Genomic DNA, 19,090 nt, shown 5'->3' on the forward strand with positions numbered 1-19,090 from the left:
AATATAATAAGTAAGTAACACTCTCCCATGCTCCTTTCTAGTTTTAGCACACGGTGGCCGCGCATTCCCCTACAGTCCCAGCCCAGGAGTGTGGCATCATCTCCGTCCAGCAGCTCAGAGTCAGGGAGCAGCAGTGACTCAGAGAGCTCCTCAGGCTTGGAGACCCACCGGACTGTGGGAATCAAAAGGCCTGGCAAGCCCCTGGTGCATGAGGGGTCCAAGAGGCACCGGAAGGAGGACAGCGACCCTGATCCACTGGAGATCAGGGCCCAGTCTTCCAGGGACTGATGCTGCAGTCTGTGAGCTGGGACTCACTGCTCAGCGTGTTCTTGGAAACCTTGGAACGCTGAATAAAAATGATGTAACTGAGCTATGGTGAAGCAAGGTGCTATTTGGTGTCCTCTGGTCATCCTAACTTCAGAGGATCACTAATCTGATATGCCACTGTATTATTAAATGGGATGGTCTTTGCCATTTAAAAGCAGAGCACTTTAAGTCTCTCTCCACTGAATCCTCTCAACTTTGTAAGTGCTGTCTAGTTGAGCTGGCAAGTCTGAAAGGAACAGTCTAATTCAGTCAAAGCACATAGAGAAGATGTCAGGGGAGTATCTCTGACCACAGAAGGTACCATGTACCATAAGGAGGAGAGAGACAGTGCTGCAGTTTATTTGCCTTGTTGGGTGATTTGTCCCAGGGATTTTAGTCGCTGTAATTACCCCTTCACTCAGCGAAAAGGGGCTGTGTTAGAAGGATACCTTTTTTGCAGTGTCCTGATAGTCTGGGTGCAAGTGTTGGCTCCAAGGACAAGTCCTGAGACTTGCTCCTACTTGAAAAGCAACTTGTGTGTTGTTGGCTGATAAAGGTGTGATATCTAATCTGCAATGAACTGAACACAGTTTCATTTTGCTTTGGTTGAATCCTCTGTATTAACAAGTTGTCTCACACTTCCAGGGGAATTTAAAGAGAATTCGTAGAGGATGTAACTGAGTCTTAAAAAAATCCCTACAATGTATATACACCATATTCACAACTTTGCTTCCCATCTCCAGAGCATCAAAACCATCATTTGAAACCCAGAAGACATGCTGCCCCCACCACAGCCAGCCATGACTCCTGCATATCCTGCACCAAAGCCAACAGACACGACCCAAAGGATACAGAGCTGAGACACAGCTCTCACAGCTCTCACAGCTGAGAGCTGGAAAAGACACAGAGCCGAGGCTGACAAACTGCCTGCCATGGATAACCCCAAGGATCCTTTGCTCACCAAGCACTGGAAAGTGAAGGGAAATTACACGGAGCTGTCAAAGAGCATCAGAGTAGGCATCCAGGATAACTGGTGGGATGTTTCCAGCAACCCATGGGTGCTGTGTGATTTTCTTTAGAAACATACTCTAAGATTAGTCAGGGTTTCAGTACTTGTAGGAAACTGTAACGACAATATTAGTGTGAAAATAAGGGTGTTGGTAAAAAGAAAGGATGGGTTGCTTAAAAATAAGAAACGTGCAGTTTTGTCTGCAGCCCAGCTTTAAGGATTTATAGTTTCTTTACAAAATTGTTCATGACCCTTGCAGCTGGATCTTTGCATTTCTGGGTTCTAAAATCAATTCCATGGCTGTTTACCAGTGGCTTGGTGTGTGTTCTGTGTTGTCCCAGGCACAGTCTATTGACCAGGCACTCCCACTCTCACCTTCTTCCCCAGCAATGTTGTTGTTATGTGTGTGTTAAGCCAGACTTTGCACACTGTGTTAGGTGGCTTCTCATTGCTTGCTTTTCCTTGACACTGTAGTCAGTAATGGAGAGTAACTGGTGTGTGCTTAAGAGGGAATTAAGTGCGAATGGATATCACCCATTCCTGCCTTGGCTAGTGGCCATGAAAAATGTGCTGCTTGCAGCCTTCCTGCTCTTTTAGCCACTGTGCAAGGAAACCTGCTACTGAATTTCTCCATGCTTGGGAAAAGTTTAATGGTACTGAGCATTATGAGTAGTCAGGTGAGAAGCCAAGTCTCCATTTCCATTCTTGATGGGTTTGCTGAGGAATAAGGTGAGAGGGGGAAAGCCTAGAGAATAGACTATGCCTGGGACAAATACACAGTTTCTGTTGAAATTTAAGAAAGCCAGGCTTTGGAACTGGTTTAGGCCTCTCTCTCTAACCAGCTTTATCTCTGTGGTTTTTCTGGGATCTGCAGGGCATGTCACAAAGCCTTTCGCAGTGCCTTCTTTGCCAATGTCACCTTCAAGCCAAGGAGGTCTCTACTGAAGTTTGAAAAGTAAGTATCTGTTTTACACCCCTTGTCTGTAGTTCCTGAAGACACCAGGCAAGGATGGCCCTGCAGCCACTCTGGCTCCTGCTTCTTCAGGAGCACTTCTTTTGGAAGGACAGAGGGATGTGTGAGACCTGCCCTGTCGGAGCAGCACTTGCTAAAGGAACTTGGCTCCTGAGCAGCACTTGAATTATTTTTGAGTCTTTGCTGGGCACGTGACCAGTATTTGCCAGTAGCAACTCCTAGAATTGCTGCTCCTCTTGTTATTGTACAGTTTTGTCATTCAAACTGTTGTGTTCTCCTGTGGTGCAAGCAGTGGTGCATCTGTAAAAGCTGCGGAGGGGGTGCAGTTCAGCCTGTAACCTGCCATCCCACGTGGCCTTTGCAGTGCCATTTTCCATAAAACACAAGGCTTGGTGAGCTACTGAGGATGAAGGGATGCAGTACCGTGATGTGTTAGCAAAGTGGCAAAAGAAAATAAGCACGATGTGCGGTAGGAAGGCTGTAAAAAGGCTCACGCTGATGAGGCAGTTGCTGAAATTCTAAAGGCTTTGCAAGTGCCCTTTGAATCAAATAACTGTATTTGCTGAATGTCCTCTGTCAGCTGTGCCTGTGGTATGAAAGCAACCAAAGGTTTTCTCTCTCCCTCTTTTTTTCCAGAGATCTTTGCTAAAGTCATCAGAGAGACCTGTGCTTTGGTATTGACCAGGAGCCTGACAGACCTGTCACACTCCACCAGGCAGGCAGTACAATGACTGAGACTGGAAGAAAACATGCCGGAATTGTTTCTCCAGGATGTCAATACCTTCCAGTTTTCTGTCATTTTGAAGCCTTAGGAACTTAGGAACTTAGTTTAGTTGTTTTTTTGAATTGTTCAATAAAACACCTGCAAGGAAAATAGAAAGAGCTTAGTTATTTTTTTTGAATTTTTGAAAAAAATCACCTGCAAACAAAAGTGTTTCAAATAAAGCTGAAGTTTTCTGGTTCCCTTAGGAAATATTTGCACTGTGTTTGTTTGGGTAGTGCTTTCCTGCCTTGAAAAAAAAGAGATGGAGAATGGCACCTGCCTTTAAAATGACAAAGTGCAGTGAATTGTCTGCGTGGGCCAATGTATTGATGATCTATGCACATTTCTATTATGAGTAACCAACAGGACAATAATCACAAATATTGTTGACAAGGAGATCTGCCTCCAGAGGTTATTAGGTGACATCCCACAGTCTGCAGTAGTTGTGTGTCCAGAAAACACCAGAGGAATGTTACTGAGGGTCTTGCTCAGTTTCAGCCTTGGAAGCCTCAAGCTGGGGTGGCAAATGACAAGGGGTGTTTGGAAACAGCTCTGTCTGTCTCCTGTGGTGGAGGGATGTCACTCATGGGCTCCTTCTCAGCCACACTTCAGGATGGGCCCAGATACTTAGAAACCTGTCAAAGGAACACAGAAGGCAATAATTAGCTGTTTGCAAGCATTTTTCCCTTGTCATAGTAACTGTGAAGGCAGCATCCCCAGCATTTGTGTGTTCAGTAAGATGACATCCGTGTCTACCCAAGGATTTCCTGTGGTGTGACAGCAGCATCTGCCGTCCTCATATCTAAAAGTGTGCCTTAGTCCTCTGGTCCTCTCCATCCCTCGCCCTGTCTCTGACGGACCAGTGGGAGTGGTTGAAGAGAAGGATGGTATCCCAAAACAATTGTGTTTACAAGAAAGAATTCTCTCCTGTTTCCACATAATTTCATGATGTAGGAACAGGACTGCACATGTGCAGCAGTCTCCCCTTTGCAAACTACCTGTTCATGGGTTTGAGGCTCTTGAAAACGGACAGTAAATAAACACCAGCAAAATGTCTGCATTTCCGAAAGTAGTTTCTGTAGAAGTGGCCCTGCCAGGTGGAAGGCTGGATCCAAGTTCATGAAGGCAAGCCATTGATCTGGCTGGAAAGAACACGGTATTTTTCATGAAAGGTTTTCAGGTTTCACCTCTCCCCATCCCTGCCCCTTACTGCACTGTGCCATAGGGGACATCACAAGGATGCACGGAAATGCCCTGGATTTATGAAAACCACAGAAAACTGGCATGTTCTGTATGCTCCTACCACCCATCAGCTGTACCATCCCATACGCTTCCCGATCCCAAGGCCGCAGCACACCCGGTGTGCCAGGCGGGATTTGGTTTCCCACAGGCGCCCTCAGCTCCAGGGCCGTCACAGTGCCAATGCCATGGCTGCGGCCCCATCCCCTTTCCCAGCAGCCCTCCAGGCTCCATGGTGACCACGGTCCTTCCCCACAGCCAGACCCTGGCATTGTTCAGGTGTCCCCTTGCCATCTTTGCTGCATCATCAGATGCAGACACTTTTTGCCCTCTGCTTCCCTTCCAGAGCCTGTCAATTAAATAACCCTTAGTAACAGCAGAATTAAAGTTTCAGGTGCCTAACCTGAAAGTGTTCCCCCTTGTCCTTTGGCATCATTGTCTCGCACTCCCGGAGGAACCTGTGCCTTCACTGGCGAGTCACAAGCAAGGTGCAGATGAAAACACGGCTGGTTTGGGGCCCCCTCTGCCTGTGCAGCATTTCTGGTGCCGAGGGTATGGGCTGCTACAGGGTGAGACCAGTTTCTTGATGTCTTAAGAGGAACTGCTGCCTCCCTGCATGGTTATATCTGCAGAGCACAGCTGATGTAAACCAATCTACTGGCAATTCTGAAGTTTGAAGTTCTCTTAGAAACCTGAGAAATCTTGTCATTTATTTCTCCTCCCCTGACCCAGCCGTATCTTTCCTTCCTTTTGCCTCAGAAGCACATGAACAGGGAGTCACTAGGGGGGTTCCACAGGGCTCCATCTTTGGCCCAGTGCTCTTCCACAACTTCTTAAATGACTTGGACTCAGGGCTGGAAGGGATCCTAAGCAAGTGTGCAGACAACACAAAACTGGGAGGGGCTGTCAACTCCCTGGAAGGCAGGGAGGTCCTGCAGAGAGACCTGGACAAATGAGAGGGTTGGGCAGTCACCAACCCCATACTGAGCAAGGTTGCAGTGGACACAAAAATGGGAGGAGCTGTTGACTCCCGGGAGGCAAACCATGGTGTACTGTGTGGTTGAAAGCTGTCCTAAGAGGAATTTGATAGGGGGTTCCCTCTTTTCTCAGAAACTGTTGTGCAATCAAATGTACAAGAAGATGGTGCAGCTGACAGGTAGAGCAAGTGAGCTGCAGGAATCAGACCTCATGAAAAAATCATCTGGTAATTGTTTTTCACCAGAGAGGTGAGCAAATCATCTCCTTGATTTGTGCAGCAAATTAGGAATTCTTGGAATTGATGATTTGTACCTTATCAGTGATGTGCTGATTTTGATTCTTTTTAGATTAATTGTGTTTATTTGACTGAGATGATTTAATGCTTCATTCACCATCTGACGACATTACTTGGTGTGCAGAAGCCTTTTCCCACATTAAGTCTCTGAAGAATTCAGCACTATTGAGGTCTGTGCTGTGCCCACGCCTTGGGGACATGCTGTGTCCTGAGGTTGGGAAGTGCCGAGTTGCCCTGTTCCAGTGGGGTGTGTGGGTGGGGCCCCAGCAGAGTTCTATGATTGTGACATCCAGGTGACAACCGGGCACCTGCCAAGGACAGAGCCCGTCCCTCGGCAGCACTGCGAGTTGTGCGGCCGCACGGATCGCAGCACAGCTCTCGCTCCGAGAGGTGTTGGTTGTGTGGAAAGCGAGTGTTTGTCTGGACCCTCACTCTGTGAGGTGTTCAGTGTTTGGAAAACCTCTGTTCTTCTGGACCCTCACTCTGTGAGGTGTTCATTGTCCAGAAATACCATACTTACCTGGACCATCACTGCGTGAGGCCTTCCTTGTTCGGAAAGCCTGTGTTTATCTAGAACCTCACTCTGTGAGGTGTTCAGTGTTTGGGAAGCCTCTGTCTATCTGAACCACCACTCCGTGAGGCATTCCTTGTCTGGAAAGCCTGTTTGCACAAGGTAATAACTCCCTGCTTGTCTGGAAGGGAGGGAAAAAGGGCAGGTACTTTTGTCACAGCTGCCTTCCATCACTATAGATCAACAGGAACAGCTTGAAATCCAGATTCTTACTACTGCCTCTGCAAGCTGAGAATAATTGTCATGGAAAGAAGTCATCTCCCCAGGAAAACTAATTATCAATATTAATGTTATCCAGCCTGCAGTGGAACAAATTAATTTCAAGTGGAGGGGAAGGTTCCAGGAGGGCTTGCTGCTGCTTCAGCTTTAAACCTAAGGGTCTCTGAGGAGTAGGATAGCCATGGAATCCCTCATAAAGGAGGATGATTTTGGCAGTGCAAAGCCCCTTTGGTTGGGGCCCGGGTGCTGCCAAAAGGTCCCAGTGCTGAGAAAGAGATGGTTGAGGGGAGACCCATCAGATCTGTAGCAAAAGCAGCTCTGGGCACGGGGATTGTTTGGAATTACAGTTGAGCTGTCGCAGACGGTAACTGCAGAGGAAGATGGTAAAGCCTGTGTGGAAAATCCCCAATTGCAGAAGTGAATCCAAAGCTCTTGATTTGTTATTATTTCAGTGTTAGTAATCAAGGCCATTATAATGAGAAATATGTACGTTATATGTATTTAATGACAGTGGCCATTAGAATTTTTTAATATTTCAAGGCCAGGCTGGATGGGGCTTTGAGCAACCTGGCCTAGGAAAAGGTGTCCCTGCCCATGGCAAGGGGGTTGGAACTTTAAGGCCCCTTCCAGCCAAAACCATTCTATGATTCTATGGTTCTGTGCTTCTATGGTTCTGTGAATCCTCTGTCTTCTGTGAGTGTCCATCAAGCTGTCCCTTCAAAGAACTGAATGCTTGCACAGACATCAAGTTTTTCCCACACTGTCAATGTTAGACAAGGCAGCGCTGAAGAGAAGGAAAGGGAAGGTCTTGACTGGGGTACACAAGGTTCAAGTTCCCCCCGTCAATACTCGGGCTTCTTGTCTTGTAGCTGTCAGGTTTGCAGGACTGGGGACTGTAGCTGTTCATGGGGCTGTGTTGGTGTTTAACTGCTGGTAATCCAGAGTTAATACTGGTGGCTTTCCAAGTTAGTATCAATTATAAAAGTTGCGCTTTGTGCCACAGCAGGAGTTTTTGGATCAGGGTGTGTAGGTGCTGTGTGAAGTAACTGCATTAGAGCCTCTTAATTTCTTTTGGGCTTGGGGTCGAGTTTTGCACCAAAAGAGCACCTGTCACAATGGGGCAGATGCCAGGCTCGACCTTTCAGAACATCAAAGCCCAAAAGTTTTTCATTGTGCTCTGTAATTGCAAAGTGAGTGGCCGACATCAGCCTCTTGCTTTGGGGCCATAAATGAATCTGAGCAGCTTGGCAGGTCCTGCAGCTTGTTGTCCTGCAGTGACTGTAAGACTTTGCCGTGCCAGTTGTAATCTCGGCTTCTGGGCATTTTGCTGCCTCAATAGTGCCGAATCCTGATGTTGGGAAGTGCCGAGTTGTCCCGTTCCAGCGGGGTGTGTGGGCGGGGCCCCGGCAGAGTTCTGTGATTGTGACATCCAGGTGACAACCAGGCACCTACCAAGGACAGAGCCCGTCCCTCGGACTGCGAGGTGTGCGGCCGCACGGATCACAGCACAGCTCTCACTCCGAGAGGTGTTGGTTGTGTGGAAAGCGAGTGTTTGTCTGGACCCTCACTCTGTGAGGTGTTCAGTGTTCGGAAAGCCTCTGTTTGTCTGGACCACCACTCTGTGAGGCATTCCAGAAAGCCTGTGTGTATCTGGACTATCACTCTGTGAGACATTCCTTGCCTGGAAAGCCTGTTTGTGCAAGGTAATTCACTGCTTGTCTGGAAGGGGGGAAAAAAGGACAGGCACTTGTGACTCTGCTGCCTTCCATCAGTTTGAAATCTAGAATCTTACTACTGCCGCTGCAAGCTTAGAACAATTGTCACTGAAAGAAGTCATCTCCCCAGGGAAATGAAATATTAATATTAATATTATCCAACCTGCAGTGGGACAAATTAATTTCAAGTGGAGGGGAAGGTTCCAGGAGTGCTTGCTGCTGCTTCAGCTTTAAACCTAAGGGTCTCTGAGGAGTAGGATAGCCATGGAATCCCTCATAAAGGAGGATGATTTTGGCAGTGCAAAGCCCCTTCGGTTCTGGCCTGGATGCTGCCAAAAGGTCCCAGTGCTGAGAAAGAGATGGTTGAGGGGAGACCCATCAGATCTGTGTCAAAAGCAACTCCGGGCACAGGGATTGTTTGGAATTACAGTTGAGCTGTCGCAGACGGTAACTGCAGAGGAAGATGGTAAAGCCTGTGTGGAAAATCCCCAATTGCAGAAGTGAATCCAAAGCTCTTGATTTGTTATTATTTCAGTGTTAGTAATCAAGGCCATTATAATGAGAAATATGTACGTTATATGTATTTAATGACAGTGGCCATTAGAATTTTTTAATATTTCAAGGCCAGGCTGGATGGGGCTTTGAGCAACCTGGTTTAGGAAAAGGTGTCCCTGCCCATGGCAAGGGGATTGGAACTAGATGATCTTTAGTCCCCTTCCAACCAAAACCATTCTATGATTCTATGGTTCTGTGATTCTGTGGTTCTATGATTCTATAGTTCTATGGTTCCATGAATCCAGTCTCTTCTGTGAGTGTCCATCAAGCTGTCCCTTCAAAGAACTGAATGCCTGCAAAGACATCAAGTTTTTCCTACCCTGTCAATGTTAGTGATGGCAGCGTTGAAGGGAAGGGAAGCTCTTGACTGGGTTCATAAGGGTCAAGTTTCCAAGGAGCTTCCATGTTCAGTTAGAGCAGCTGTTTGCCTGTGACTTGAGGGAGAAAGGCAGAAAGGAGAGGAATCCACTACATCCAGCTAAGGGATACAGCAATCAGTCTGGTCACATATAGCACTCTAAAACACTTGTAAAAATTCCAATCAGGGCCACTTGGGTGCCTGCTTTCATCTGTAGGTTGTGGCTGTATAGTCACGTAGGACAGTAGCTGGAAAGGAAAACCTTGGCATCTTGGAGTCCCTTGAAACATAAGTTTGTGGGGAGCTGCAAGGAAAGATGCAACACACATGACTGAAAATGAGTGCAGCAACAAACTGTTTCAAGCTTTTTGAACAAAAAACCCAAATAACAAGCAATAACAAATAATAGAACAGTGGTTTTTAGAAGAAGAAAAGACATCCTAACTAAATTGTCCAGCCAGGCAAGTGGACATCAGGGAGGAAAGACTGTTACTAAACACACCTTGGTTGCAAAAGCATTTGTGTGCTGTAGAAAAAATAATGCCAGGTTGATAAGGCCCACTCAACATGAAATCCATGGGGCATCAGAGTGGTTGAAAACCTGGTCCTGTCAAAGACATTTGCAAAAACATTTGCAAAGACATTTGCAAACATTTTCAATTGTTTATTGAAATCTAGATGTCACTGCTGGCTGCTCACAGGCTTTATAGCCATGTTAAGGATAAGCTGGTGACAGAGCAGGCTTCCCTCCCACACTGTTTAGTCCCATGTGTGTGCATCTCTGTCTGCCTAAGTTAGGACAATGTGAGGCCCATCCAACAGAAGTTGAAAGAAAGCTGGAATCACTTCTTCCAATACGTGCTTGTGCCACCTTCCTTTGTTTTTCCATTCCAGTGGGCACCTTGTTCTTTTAAGGCAGTTGATTTAGCAGCCAAAGTTATGGTTTTCATGATTCTGAGGAGGGAACAAATATGAAAATGTTTATTTGCTTTCAGATCCATACTCTCCTCTTAGTGTGTGTGTCTGTCCCTTAGGCTTTCCAGCTGCAGGCTGAGGGGGGTGTGTGACAGGATTCCCATCTGTAATGGCCTGTGTCTTTCTGTGGCTTGCACCATTGTTATCTGATGGTCCCTTCCCTGCTGAGTATCTGGTTTTTTGTCTTCTAGAGAGGCTGACTCAAATTGGAGTCTCTCATAATGGAACCCCCAGAGAAGGGGAAGAGCGACGAGAGGTAGGAATTCATTGGGTGTAATCTTGACCTCCCAGGTGCTGTGACAAGTGTCGAGATGGTTTCAAAAAAATACTCCCCTTCTCAACGCAATAAATATAATTCCTGAGGGGGAGAAGTAAGTCAGTATTGTCATGTCCCTGAGAGTGGCTTCAGAGCATGCTGGTGTTTTCATGGCTTCTGTGACAGACCCAGGTCTGGGTGATGTCCTGCTCTTCCAACCCGCTTAGGTACAGAGAGGCCAAGTGTGCCTCTGTCCCTAAATGAGGGGAGGATTTTACGTTCCCAAGTACCCAAAAGCGAGATTAAGACAGAAACCAGGTCAAATGTTGGAATGCAAAAGGATAACTCAACTGGATTAAGTCCAAGAGAGGCAGAGAGAGAAAGAAGGAAAAACAGAAGGAAGTGGGAAAATCTAGGAATGATGACAGGAAGCATAGAAAAGTTAGCTATCACCATGAACTCAGTGGTGGATCTCATATTTGGTGGTGTGGGGGGAGATCTCCGTGGAGTTGTTCTCTGGTCTTTGGTCTCTGTGGTGTGAGCGGAGTTCTCGCAGTGAGTGTCGGCCCTGCAGCGCTCCCTGAGGATGTCTGTGTGTGTGTGTGTGTTTGTGTGTGTGTGTCTCTGTGTTTGTGTGTGTGTGTGTGTGTTTGTGTCTGTGTGTCTCTGTGTTTGTGTGTGTGTGTGTGTGTTTGTGTCTGTGTGTCTCTGTGTTTGTGTGTGTGTGTGTCTGTATCTGTGTCTCTGTGTCTGTGTGTCTGTGCCCTCGGGCCGTGCCGGCCGTTCCTGTGGGGAAGGTTTCCCGCCTTGGCCCGCACGGCACAGCCCCGGTTCCCTGGTGTATGTGGGGCAATCCCGCCCACACGGGGCCTGAGCTGACTGTGGATCTCTGAGGCTTTCTGCCTGGCTTCCCAACAGTGAGCCTGGGGGAACTCTGCAGTGTTCTGAGTTACAGCATAGCCCAGGTTTTCAAAAGCTGGGAAGAGCAGATTGACAAACACCCTCCCTGGCCAGGGGAACGATGGGCAGAAATGGTGTCTCCATGGGTGTGTGGAGGCTTATATTAAAAAAGGTACAGGCTTCTCTTAAAAAAGTGGGTGTTTCAGTAGACAGCAGACCCTTCTGGTCTGAATTAGGAATGTCATCTAGTGTGATACAACTTATTTCTTTTAAAGAACAGCCCCTCAGCATGAGAGGAGGCAGCTCTGCCTCTTCTTCAGGGATGTTTAAACTTGCAGGAGGTGATGATTGGTGTGGTATTTGAGAGAATGTCAGTGCTGGGGAAGACAAGGCTCTTCCCTTGCAAACTGGGGCACTTGAGAAGAAGATTCTAGGAATTGTATGTAGACAGTAGACTGGAGACACAGGAGAGAGACACAGGAGATTCCCTTCTTTTGCCATAGTATTTCACTGATGAGGTGTAGTTTAGAGGATCTGGTTTTCCATGAAGTCACTGTGCATGTGACACAGCTTTCCTGGTGTTTTGCTGTGGGGCTGGTGGGATTGAGTGCAGACAGATGTGGCTGAGGAGGAACAGGGCATCTGACCTGCTGTTTTCTGAATTTCTGAGACCTTCTTTCTAATTCAATTTATGGGATTGTTTTAAATGGAACTGTGTGGTGTCCCAGGTCAGCACCTTTCCAAATATCCATTTAAAGTAGAGAGTGAGTTTTCAAGCCTGGTTATAAAGTAGGCAAAGTTCCGTTTTTGAAAGTGGCAACACCTTCAAAATAGTGGATTCCCTTTTACCCTCAGGTGGAGAGTTGGGGCAGAAGTCTGAAGGAGAACAAGAATGGTAGTTGCTCAGATCAATCATTGCAAGGGGATCTGCCAGCTCACGTGCTTATGACCCCTGTTGACTGCTTCTCAATTTGTTTCACAATTACATGTGTGGACAGTTTTTCTCTTCCCACCCTTCTTGATGAATGGTATCAGGAGTAGAAATCCCTTTTAAGAAAGATGCATGTTGTCCCTTGTGTGCCTCATTCCTATATGGGACAGCAATTGCTTGCCCCAACTGATTTGTCAGCTGTAACCATTCTGTGGATTTCCCAATTACTGTCATGCTGGACATGTGGCATTGTCTGACAACCATGGGTTCTACACAGGGGTTGATAACTCTGGTGTAAGATGTTCATCATCCTTTCTCTCTTTCTCTTTCTCTTTCTCTTTCTCTTTCTCTTTCTCTTTCTCTTTCTCTTTCTCTTTCTCTTTCTCTTTCTCTTTCTCTTTCTCTTTCTCTTTCTCTTTCTCTTTCTTTCTCTTTCTCTCTTTCTCTTTCTCTTTCTCTTTCTCTTTCTCTTTCTCTTTCTCTTTCTCTTTCTCTTTCTCTTTCTCTTTCTCTTTCTCTCTTTCTCTTTCTCTTTCTTTCTCTTTGTGAAAGCTTGTCCAAGAAGAACAGAGACTTGCTTCGTCTGGAGGCGCAAGAGAAGAGGAGACGGGAGGCTCCAGGGGAGAAAGACCAGTTCCCTGGGAAGACTCCCATCTTTGCAAAACCCCACAAGGTAATGGCAGTGGGGTGTGGAGAGGAAGGAGAGGAAGGAGATCTGTGCCTTCTGCATGGGGTGTAGCAGACTTGAGCATGGTACAGGCAAACACAGCATCTTCCCATCTGCTGAACTTAAATTCCTCAGAGGATGTGGTTAAAGCTCTGCTGGCTGTGCAAGAGCACGATGGACTTGGGGTTGGTCTCCTGTAGCAGAAGGGAGAGCAAGAGCAGCTTTGCTGCCTGTCTGGCTGCAGCTGTGGTGATAAAAAGTGGATCTGATGTTGGTGCTCCTGAAGGCTGCAGGTGAAGCCAGGCAAGGCCTAGAAAGCAAATGTAATATAGCAATATAAAAAGTAAAGAGTTAAGTTCAAAATGTAGTTATGAGCAAGAACACAGAAAAGTTGCTTAGCCAGAATGTACTGCTTAGGATTAGATAGTACCGTACACTAAAGGAATGCACACACACCTAGCTTAAGTAAGATAAGGGGCGAAATGGGGGCTTGAGTCCAAAAGTCTTGCTAAATGCACCATAAAGTCAGCCAAAGTAAGAAAGTTCACAAAGTTCATGACGACTATGGGAGGCGGGCAGGGGGTTCCCTGAGGTTGAAGAGCAGAATGACCCTCCCAGATTCTCCCCAAATTGAAGACCACACCTCTAACTCCACCTGTTATGAATATTGAAAATGTATGTTGCAATTATATGAATATGTATGTAAATATGTTGCAATCACTAGTAGAAAATGTATAAAATCCTGTAATTTCACCGGGAAGGTGGAGCGGTTTTTTCCAGGACAACCTGACCATTCCCTGGGCGCTCCAGAGGCCCACAAAATAAACATACCTCACTGCTTAAAGGCTACAAATTTTGTCTCTAAGCAGAATTTTTCCGTTCGTGCCTTTTTGGGGGCAAAATCTTGGCATCACAGGTGCACCTGCAAGCTTGGTTTGGAATGACTGGTAGTGTCCAGAGCAGTCCCATTTGCTTTGGAGAGACTGGCAGGATCAAGACCAGCTTGCCTAACTTCATTTGTGCTGACACATGGTGATTCAGTTAAGATCCTGAGGAATGTCTCTTGCTGAGCTGGATCTCTTGGGGTGCTCCTGAACTTTCCAGCTCTCTGTTCTTGTATTGCAGACTGATAACAAAGATGCGCTGTCAAAGCGCATTAGGAACGTCTTCGGCGATTATAATGATTTCAAGGAGTACATGAGGAAGAATTTGCGGAAGGTCATGTGGTTTCCAAAGAAGTTCAAATCCAGGTCACAGACGAGGAGCGAGTGTCGTGAACCGAGCTGCAGTCAAACCAAGACATTTCAGATCTCAGTGACGGAACAACCACTTAAAAATTCTAAGACATCAGAATCATCTGAGCTTGAACCTTCCTTGGAGAAAACCAACTCCACAGATGTGCCATCCATTGAGGACATTTTGAGGGTAGGTGCTCTCAAAGAACAGAGCTCTGTGTTTCCTTCTATTTTGCATGCATTAAGGTCAGGGGTGGGGACAAACACAGCGCTCCACTTCTTTCACTCAGCGAGTGTTGCTGTTGCTCCAAGTGTGTTGTGGGCTATGCTGAGGAGCAGTAAAGATCAAAGTCAGCCTCAGATACAGCTGGAGCTGTCATATCAACCTTGCTCTCAGGGTGTAAGTGTAATACAGTCTAGTGTAGCTCAAGAGCCACACTGACAAGGCATGTGAGACAGAGTTGCTCTGTCCTCAAGTCAGGATTTCCCTTTCCTCAGCTTCCTTCCTCCCAAGGCACTGGACACGCTGCCTTGTGTCCGTGCTGCCAGCGTGTTTTGCCAATTGATGGGTGACAGAGAGGACACAAACACCAGTAGAGGGAAGGGTCCTACTTTATTAGAAATATTAAGGCAACACCAAACCAAAACACTGCATTTAATATGGCAGTAAGCTTAGCACGCACACCGTTTAGACAACAACCAAACTGAGCAAGGTCATGCATCTAATCATTCCTATACCAGCAAAGAACAGCGATTAAGAAGATACATCCCCAGTTACCCCGTTAATCCATTACCCTCATCCAGACAGCTTCAGTCACTGGGGAGCCCCAGTCACAGTGAAGGGTGGGAGAACCACTCCCGGTTCCTGGGGAATCCTACACAGTGCGTGCACTCGTAGGTGAGGTCTCCATCTTTGCTCTGTGAGCAGCACACAGGCTCCCAGTGCCTGGGTCTGAGTCTATGTCACCCCTTCCCTGTGCACGGTGTGACAATGCCATGTGCTGGCTGGGGTTGCAGCTCGAGGACTCCAGCTGGAAGTCTGGCATCCCTTTGTGTTTCACCAGACAGCCTGTGTTCTTGCCTATTAGGAATGCATATCACTAGTTTTGTAGGCACTTCGGGGAAACATGAAACTTCCTCTGTGTCTCTCAGCAAATATCCTGAGAGCTGCTTCTCTCAATTGTTTTCCAGGAAATGACCTACTCATTTTCACGTCCAGTGTCACCTCTGCAGACACCTCCAAAAGCAGAGCCTTCCGAATTGCCCTGCTCAACAAAGGTAAACCAGCCCCTTTGTGCCAGGGCTCTTGGTAAATTCCAAGAGAGCTTTCTGCCCCTTGCATGTGCTTTCACCTGCTTTTGAGCCCAATGGATCTCAAGTTGTGAAACTCTGAAATGCAGAGGCAGCCTGGGCCTTGGCAGGCAAAGCTCAGATGCTTCAATAGCAATTCAAGGAAAGCAACTGCCCTTCTGAAGGGGCTTTTAGTCCTTACCAGCATTTTGTTGTTAATGGTCTTACATGCCTTGTCTAGAGCAGTTGGTAAGCAAATGTTTGCTGAGTGCCTGCTGGTCTCATGTCAGGAAAAAACTCCAACAAACTCATGCTGCTTCCCTCTTTCTTGTCTCAGCAAACCAACACCACGGATGTGCCATCCATTGAGGACATTTTGAGGGTAGGTGCTCTCAAAGAACAGAGCTCTGTGTTTCCTTCTATTTTGCGTGCATTAAGGTACTGGGAGGGGACAAACACAGCGCTCCACTTCTTTCACTCAGCGAGTGTTGCTGTTGCTCCAAGTGTGTTGTGGGCTGTGCTGAGGAGCAGTAAAGATCAAAGTCAGCCTCAGATACAGTTGGAATTGTCAGATCAACCTTGCTCTCAGGGTGTGAGTGTAATAGAGTCTAGTGCAGTTCAAGGGCCACACTGACAAGGCATGTGAGACAGACAGAGCTGCTCCGTCCTCAAGTCAGGAGTTCCCTTTCCTGAGCTTCCTTCCTCCCAAGGCACTGGACACGCTGTCTCATGTCCATGCTGCCAGTGTGTTTTCCAATTGACGGGTGACAGAGAGGACACAAACACCAGTAGAGGGAAGGGTCCTACTTTATTAGAAATATTAAGGCAACACCAAACCAAAACACTGCATTTAATATGGCAGTAAGCTTAGCATGCACACCGTTTAGACAACAACCAAACTGAGCAAGGTCATGCATCTAATCATTCCTATACCAGCAAAGAACAGTGATTAAGAAGATACATCCCCAGTTACCCCATTAATCCATTACCCTCATCCAGACAGCTTCAGTCACTGGGGAGCCCCGGTCACAGTGAAGGGTGGGAGAACCACTCCCGGTTCCTGGGGAATCCTACGCAGTGCGTGCACTCGTAGGTGAGGTCTCCATCTTTGCTCTGTGGGCAGCACACAGGCTCCCAGTGCCTGGGTCTGAGTCCGTGTCACCCCTTCCCTGTGCACGGTGTGACAATGCCGTGTGCTGGCTGGGGTTGCAGCTCGAGGACTCCAGCTGGAAGTCTGGCATCCCTTTGTGTTTCACCAGACAGCCTGTGTTCTTGCCTGTTAGGAATGCATATCACTAGTTTTGTAGGCACCCCGGGAAACCGTGAAACTTCCTCTCTGTGTCTCTCAGCAAATATCCTGAGAGCTGCTTCTCTCAATTGTTTTCCAGGAAATGACCTACTCATTTTCACGTCCCGTGTCACCTCTGCAGACGCCTCCGAAAGCAGAGCCTGCCAAATTGCCCTGCTCAACAAAGGTAAACCAGCCCCTTTTTGCCAGGGCTGTTGGAAAATTTCAAGAGAGCTTTCTGCCCCTTGCATGTGCTTTCCACCTCCTTTTGAGCCCAGTGGATCTCCAGTTGTTAAACAGCTGCTTCCAGTGCACTGTTCTGCTGAGAATTCGAAGCGATTGTGCTGCTGAGTGTTTTGGAGTGGGCTGAGGTGGTGGCAAAATGATCTTTCCTCTTTTCAGTTGTTTTTAGCAAGCTCTGTCATTTTAGATTTACTTGTAAGACTTTTGAGCCAGAGGAGGTAGATGTTGATGTAGAAAAGCCATTTTAACTTTATTGTCAACAAAAGATGTTTGCTGATTCTGTTAAGCTGCTTGGCACTTCTTGTAAAGTTTTTAAATACTTCTTCAAAGATGTACCACCAGCAATACATTTTTGGTGGCAGTAGCATGTATCATTTCTGTGCATGCTAAGGTATGTCAGGCCAGTTTAGACTGTGGGACACTTCCCAGTCAGACTCTGACAAGCTAGTCAAAGTGTTTAGTCCAGTAGGTAACACCTGGGAAACCAATCATTGGTAAAGTGCTATTGAGAGAGAGCTGATTTATTTCATTCTCAACATGCACTTTGTCTTCCTTTCTAGGACACAGATGGCTCTGCAGCTCAGAATCAGGGTAAGCAGAAATCCAAAGCAAACACAGAGTTATGTATTGACAGGTTATGTTGTGTGTGGTGTGTCAAATGTTGTGGAGAACATCAGATGTTTACATGGATTAGGAAGGGTGATTTCCCCTGCTTTGTTGAACAGGGATGAATTTAGAAATGGCCTTAGAGACTGTAAACACTCATTACCTAGAAATGAAGGTAGCAGTTCAGCAGGGCACAAGCAGTGTTTCATTAGGAAACCCCCTTAGGAAACCCCACTGGGAAAGTCCATGGAGTGATGAATAATCTCAGTGGCAAAGACGTCCTGGAAGAAAGTGACTTTCCAATCTGGTGCTCAGAGATCATAGGGTGAAACAGGCTACAGGTGAGGCAAATTAATCCAACCTATTCCTGTTTGATGTGCAGAGCAGTCTGGCACAGCCTCAGGAACATTGCCGAGCTCTCAGCCAAGAACATCGTAAGTAACCAGACTCTGTTCCCAGCTCTACTGGGCACTTACTTAACAGAACCTGGAAGGCACAAAAACTGGTGCTCCTTGAGGATTCTGAAGCTTCAGGTTTTATCAGTCAGATTTTTCTTAGAAATCTTGAGTGCAGAGAATTTTCACCCACAGAAATGTTATTATTTCCGGATGGACTCACAGAAAGGTTTAGGATGGAAAAGACCTTTAAGATCCTCAAGTCCAACCATTAATCCAGCAATGCCAAGTCCAGTAAACCATGGAATGGTTATATTGTCTGTGTTGAAAGGAAACCAAAACTGAAGAAAACCCCCCAGGGATTAATGTCGTACCGTTGGGGAGCAGTGCAGGCTGAGAGCATGGGAGTCTCTTTCCTGTGCAAGGATCAGACTCCTTCCCCCCTGCAGGCTGGGTCACCTTTTGTGAGCAGCATTCCCTCACTGAGCTTGGTCTTTGCTGCCTCTAGATGGCAGCCCTTGCTCCTGATCTCCATTGCCCAATATCCCCAGGTCAGCTGGAAAGCCCAATGAAATGCCTGCTTGTGTGTTACCATTTTACCACCCATTCAGGCAGTGACAGGTTTTGCAGCCTGAACGTTTCAAATGTTCAGGAGGGATGGGGGAGGTTGGTTTGTTTTGGCAAGCCCAACCCAACTCTTGTTCAGAGTTTGGTGCTTGAGAATGTGTCTGCCTTGGCTGATATTTATGTTCTGGTTGTCTTTCAGCGTGCTCCTGGATGACCTGCAGCTCAGTGATAGTGAGGAGAGTGATGACAATCAGGTCAGTTTTCAATGTTGTATCATCTCAACTTGTTGCATTGCTCTGAGTTCCTTGAGCTAACCTTTCCTTCCCCTCTTCTCTTTGTTTTTGTGAACAAAACAGGTTGTTGAAAGGCCACCTTCTCCACTTGCTCCTCCAAGATACAGGTTTTTTGCCAAACTTCTAGCTAGACCAACTAAGGAGAAAAACAAACCTTTTTATATGAGGGAGAAATCAGAAAGGGTTCCTAGTTTCTCCTGTAGCCACTGGCTTTGATTTCTGGCTGCCTGAGGGTGCTGTTGAAAACTGGCTTCAACCGTGTGGGGTTTTCCTGAAAGCTCCCCTTAGAAATGTATAATCCAGGCATGCTGCCGTTTGCCTGTGAACCAGAATTGTGTTCATATTCTCATTGTAAAGGCAGGGAGGGGCACAATCTCATAAGTGAATGCCTAGGATAGAAAATGTGAAGTTGGTCTGTGGACAAGAGCAGATGAACCACTTGTGGTTTGTGGAATTGCTGTTG

The 19,090-nt window shown here is 46.8% G+C and overlaps 1 protein-coding gene across 26 annotated transcripts in view; it reads left to right on the top strand.

The window, feature by feature from the left end:
* LOC116785801 (AF4/FMR2 family member 1-like) overlaps nt 1-19,090 on the top strand; it is a 251,407-nt gene that overhangs the window by 8,165 nt on the left and 224,152 nt on the right. For 9 of the 26 annotated variants that reach the window (XR_004356733.1, XR_004356732.1, XR_004356731.1 and 6 more), the window contains 4 exons: nt 15,137-15,223; nt 15,573-15,617; nt 16,624-16,710; nt 17,327-17,357. Coding sequence is in view for 9 of the 26 variants with exons in the window: in XM_032685784.1 (XP_032541675.1) it covers nt 15,137-15,223; nt 15,573-15,617; nt 16,624-16,710; nt 17,327-17,357 (250 nt within the window). In the remaining 17 variants the exon portion in view is untranslated. Of the gene's footprint in view, nt 1-4,549; nt 4,570-4,752; nt 4,779-5,384; nt 5,517-5,906; nt 6,237-10,147; nt 10,213-12,595; nt 12,717-13,835; nt 14,136-15,136; nt 15,224-15,572; nt 15,618-16,623; nt 16,711-17,326; nt 17,358-17,754; nt 17,807-18,533; nt 18,589-18,690; nt 18,735-19,090 lie in introns of those variants that run through there. The other 17 variants (XR_004356735.1, XR_004356734.1, XM_032685786.1 and 14 more) reach the window with 9 other exon arrangements.

The sequence above is a fragment of the Chiroxiphia lanceolata genome, chromosome 4, assembly GCF_009829145.1.
Source record: "Chiroxiphia lanceolata isolate bChiLan1 chromosome 4, bChiLan1.pri, whole genome shotgun sequence".
Classification (NCBI taxonomy): Eukaryota; Metazoa; Chordata; class Aves; order Passeriformes; family Pipridae; genus Chiroxiphia; species Chiroxiphia lanceolata.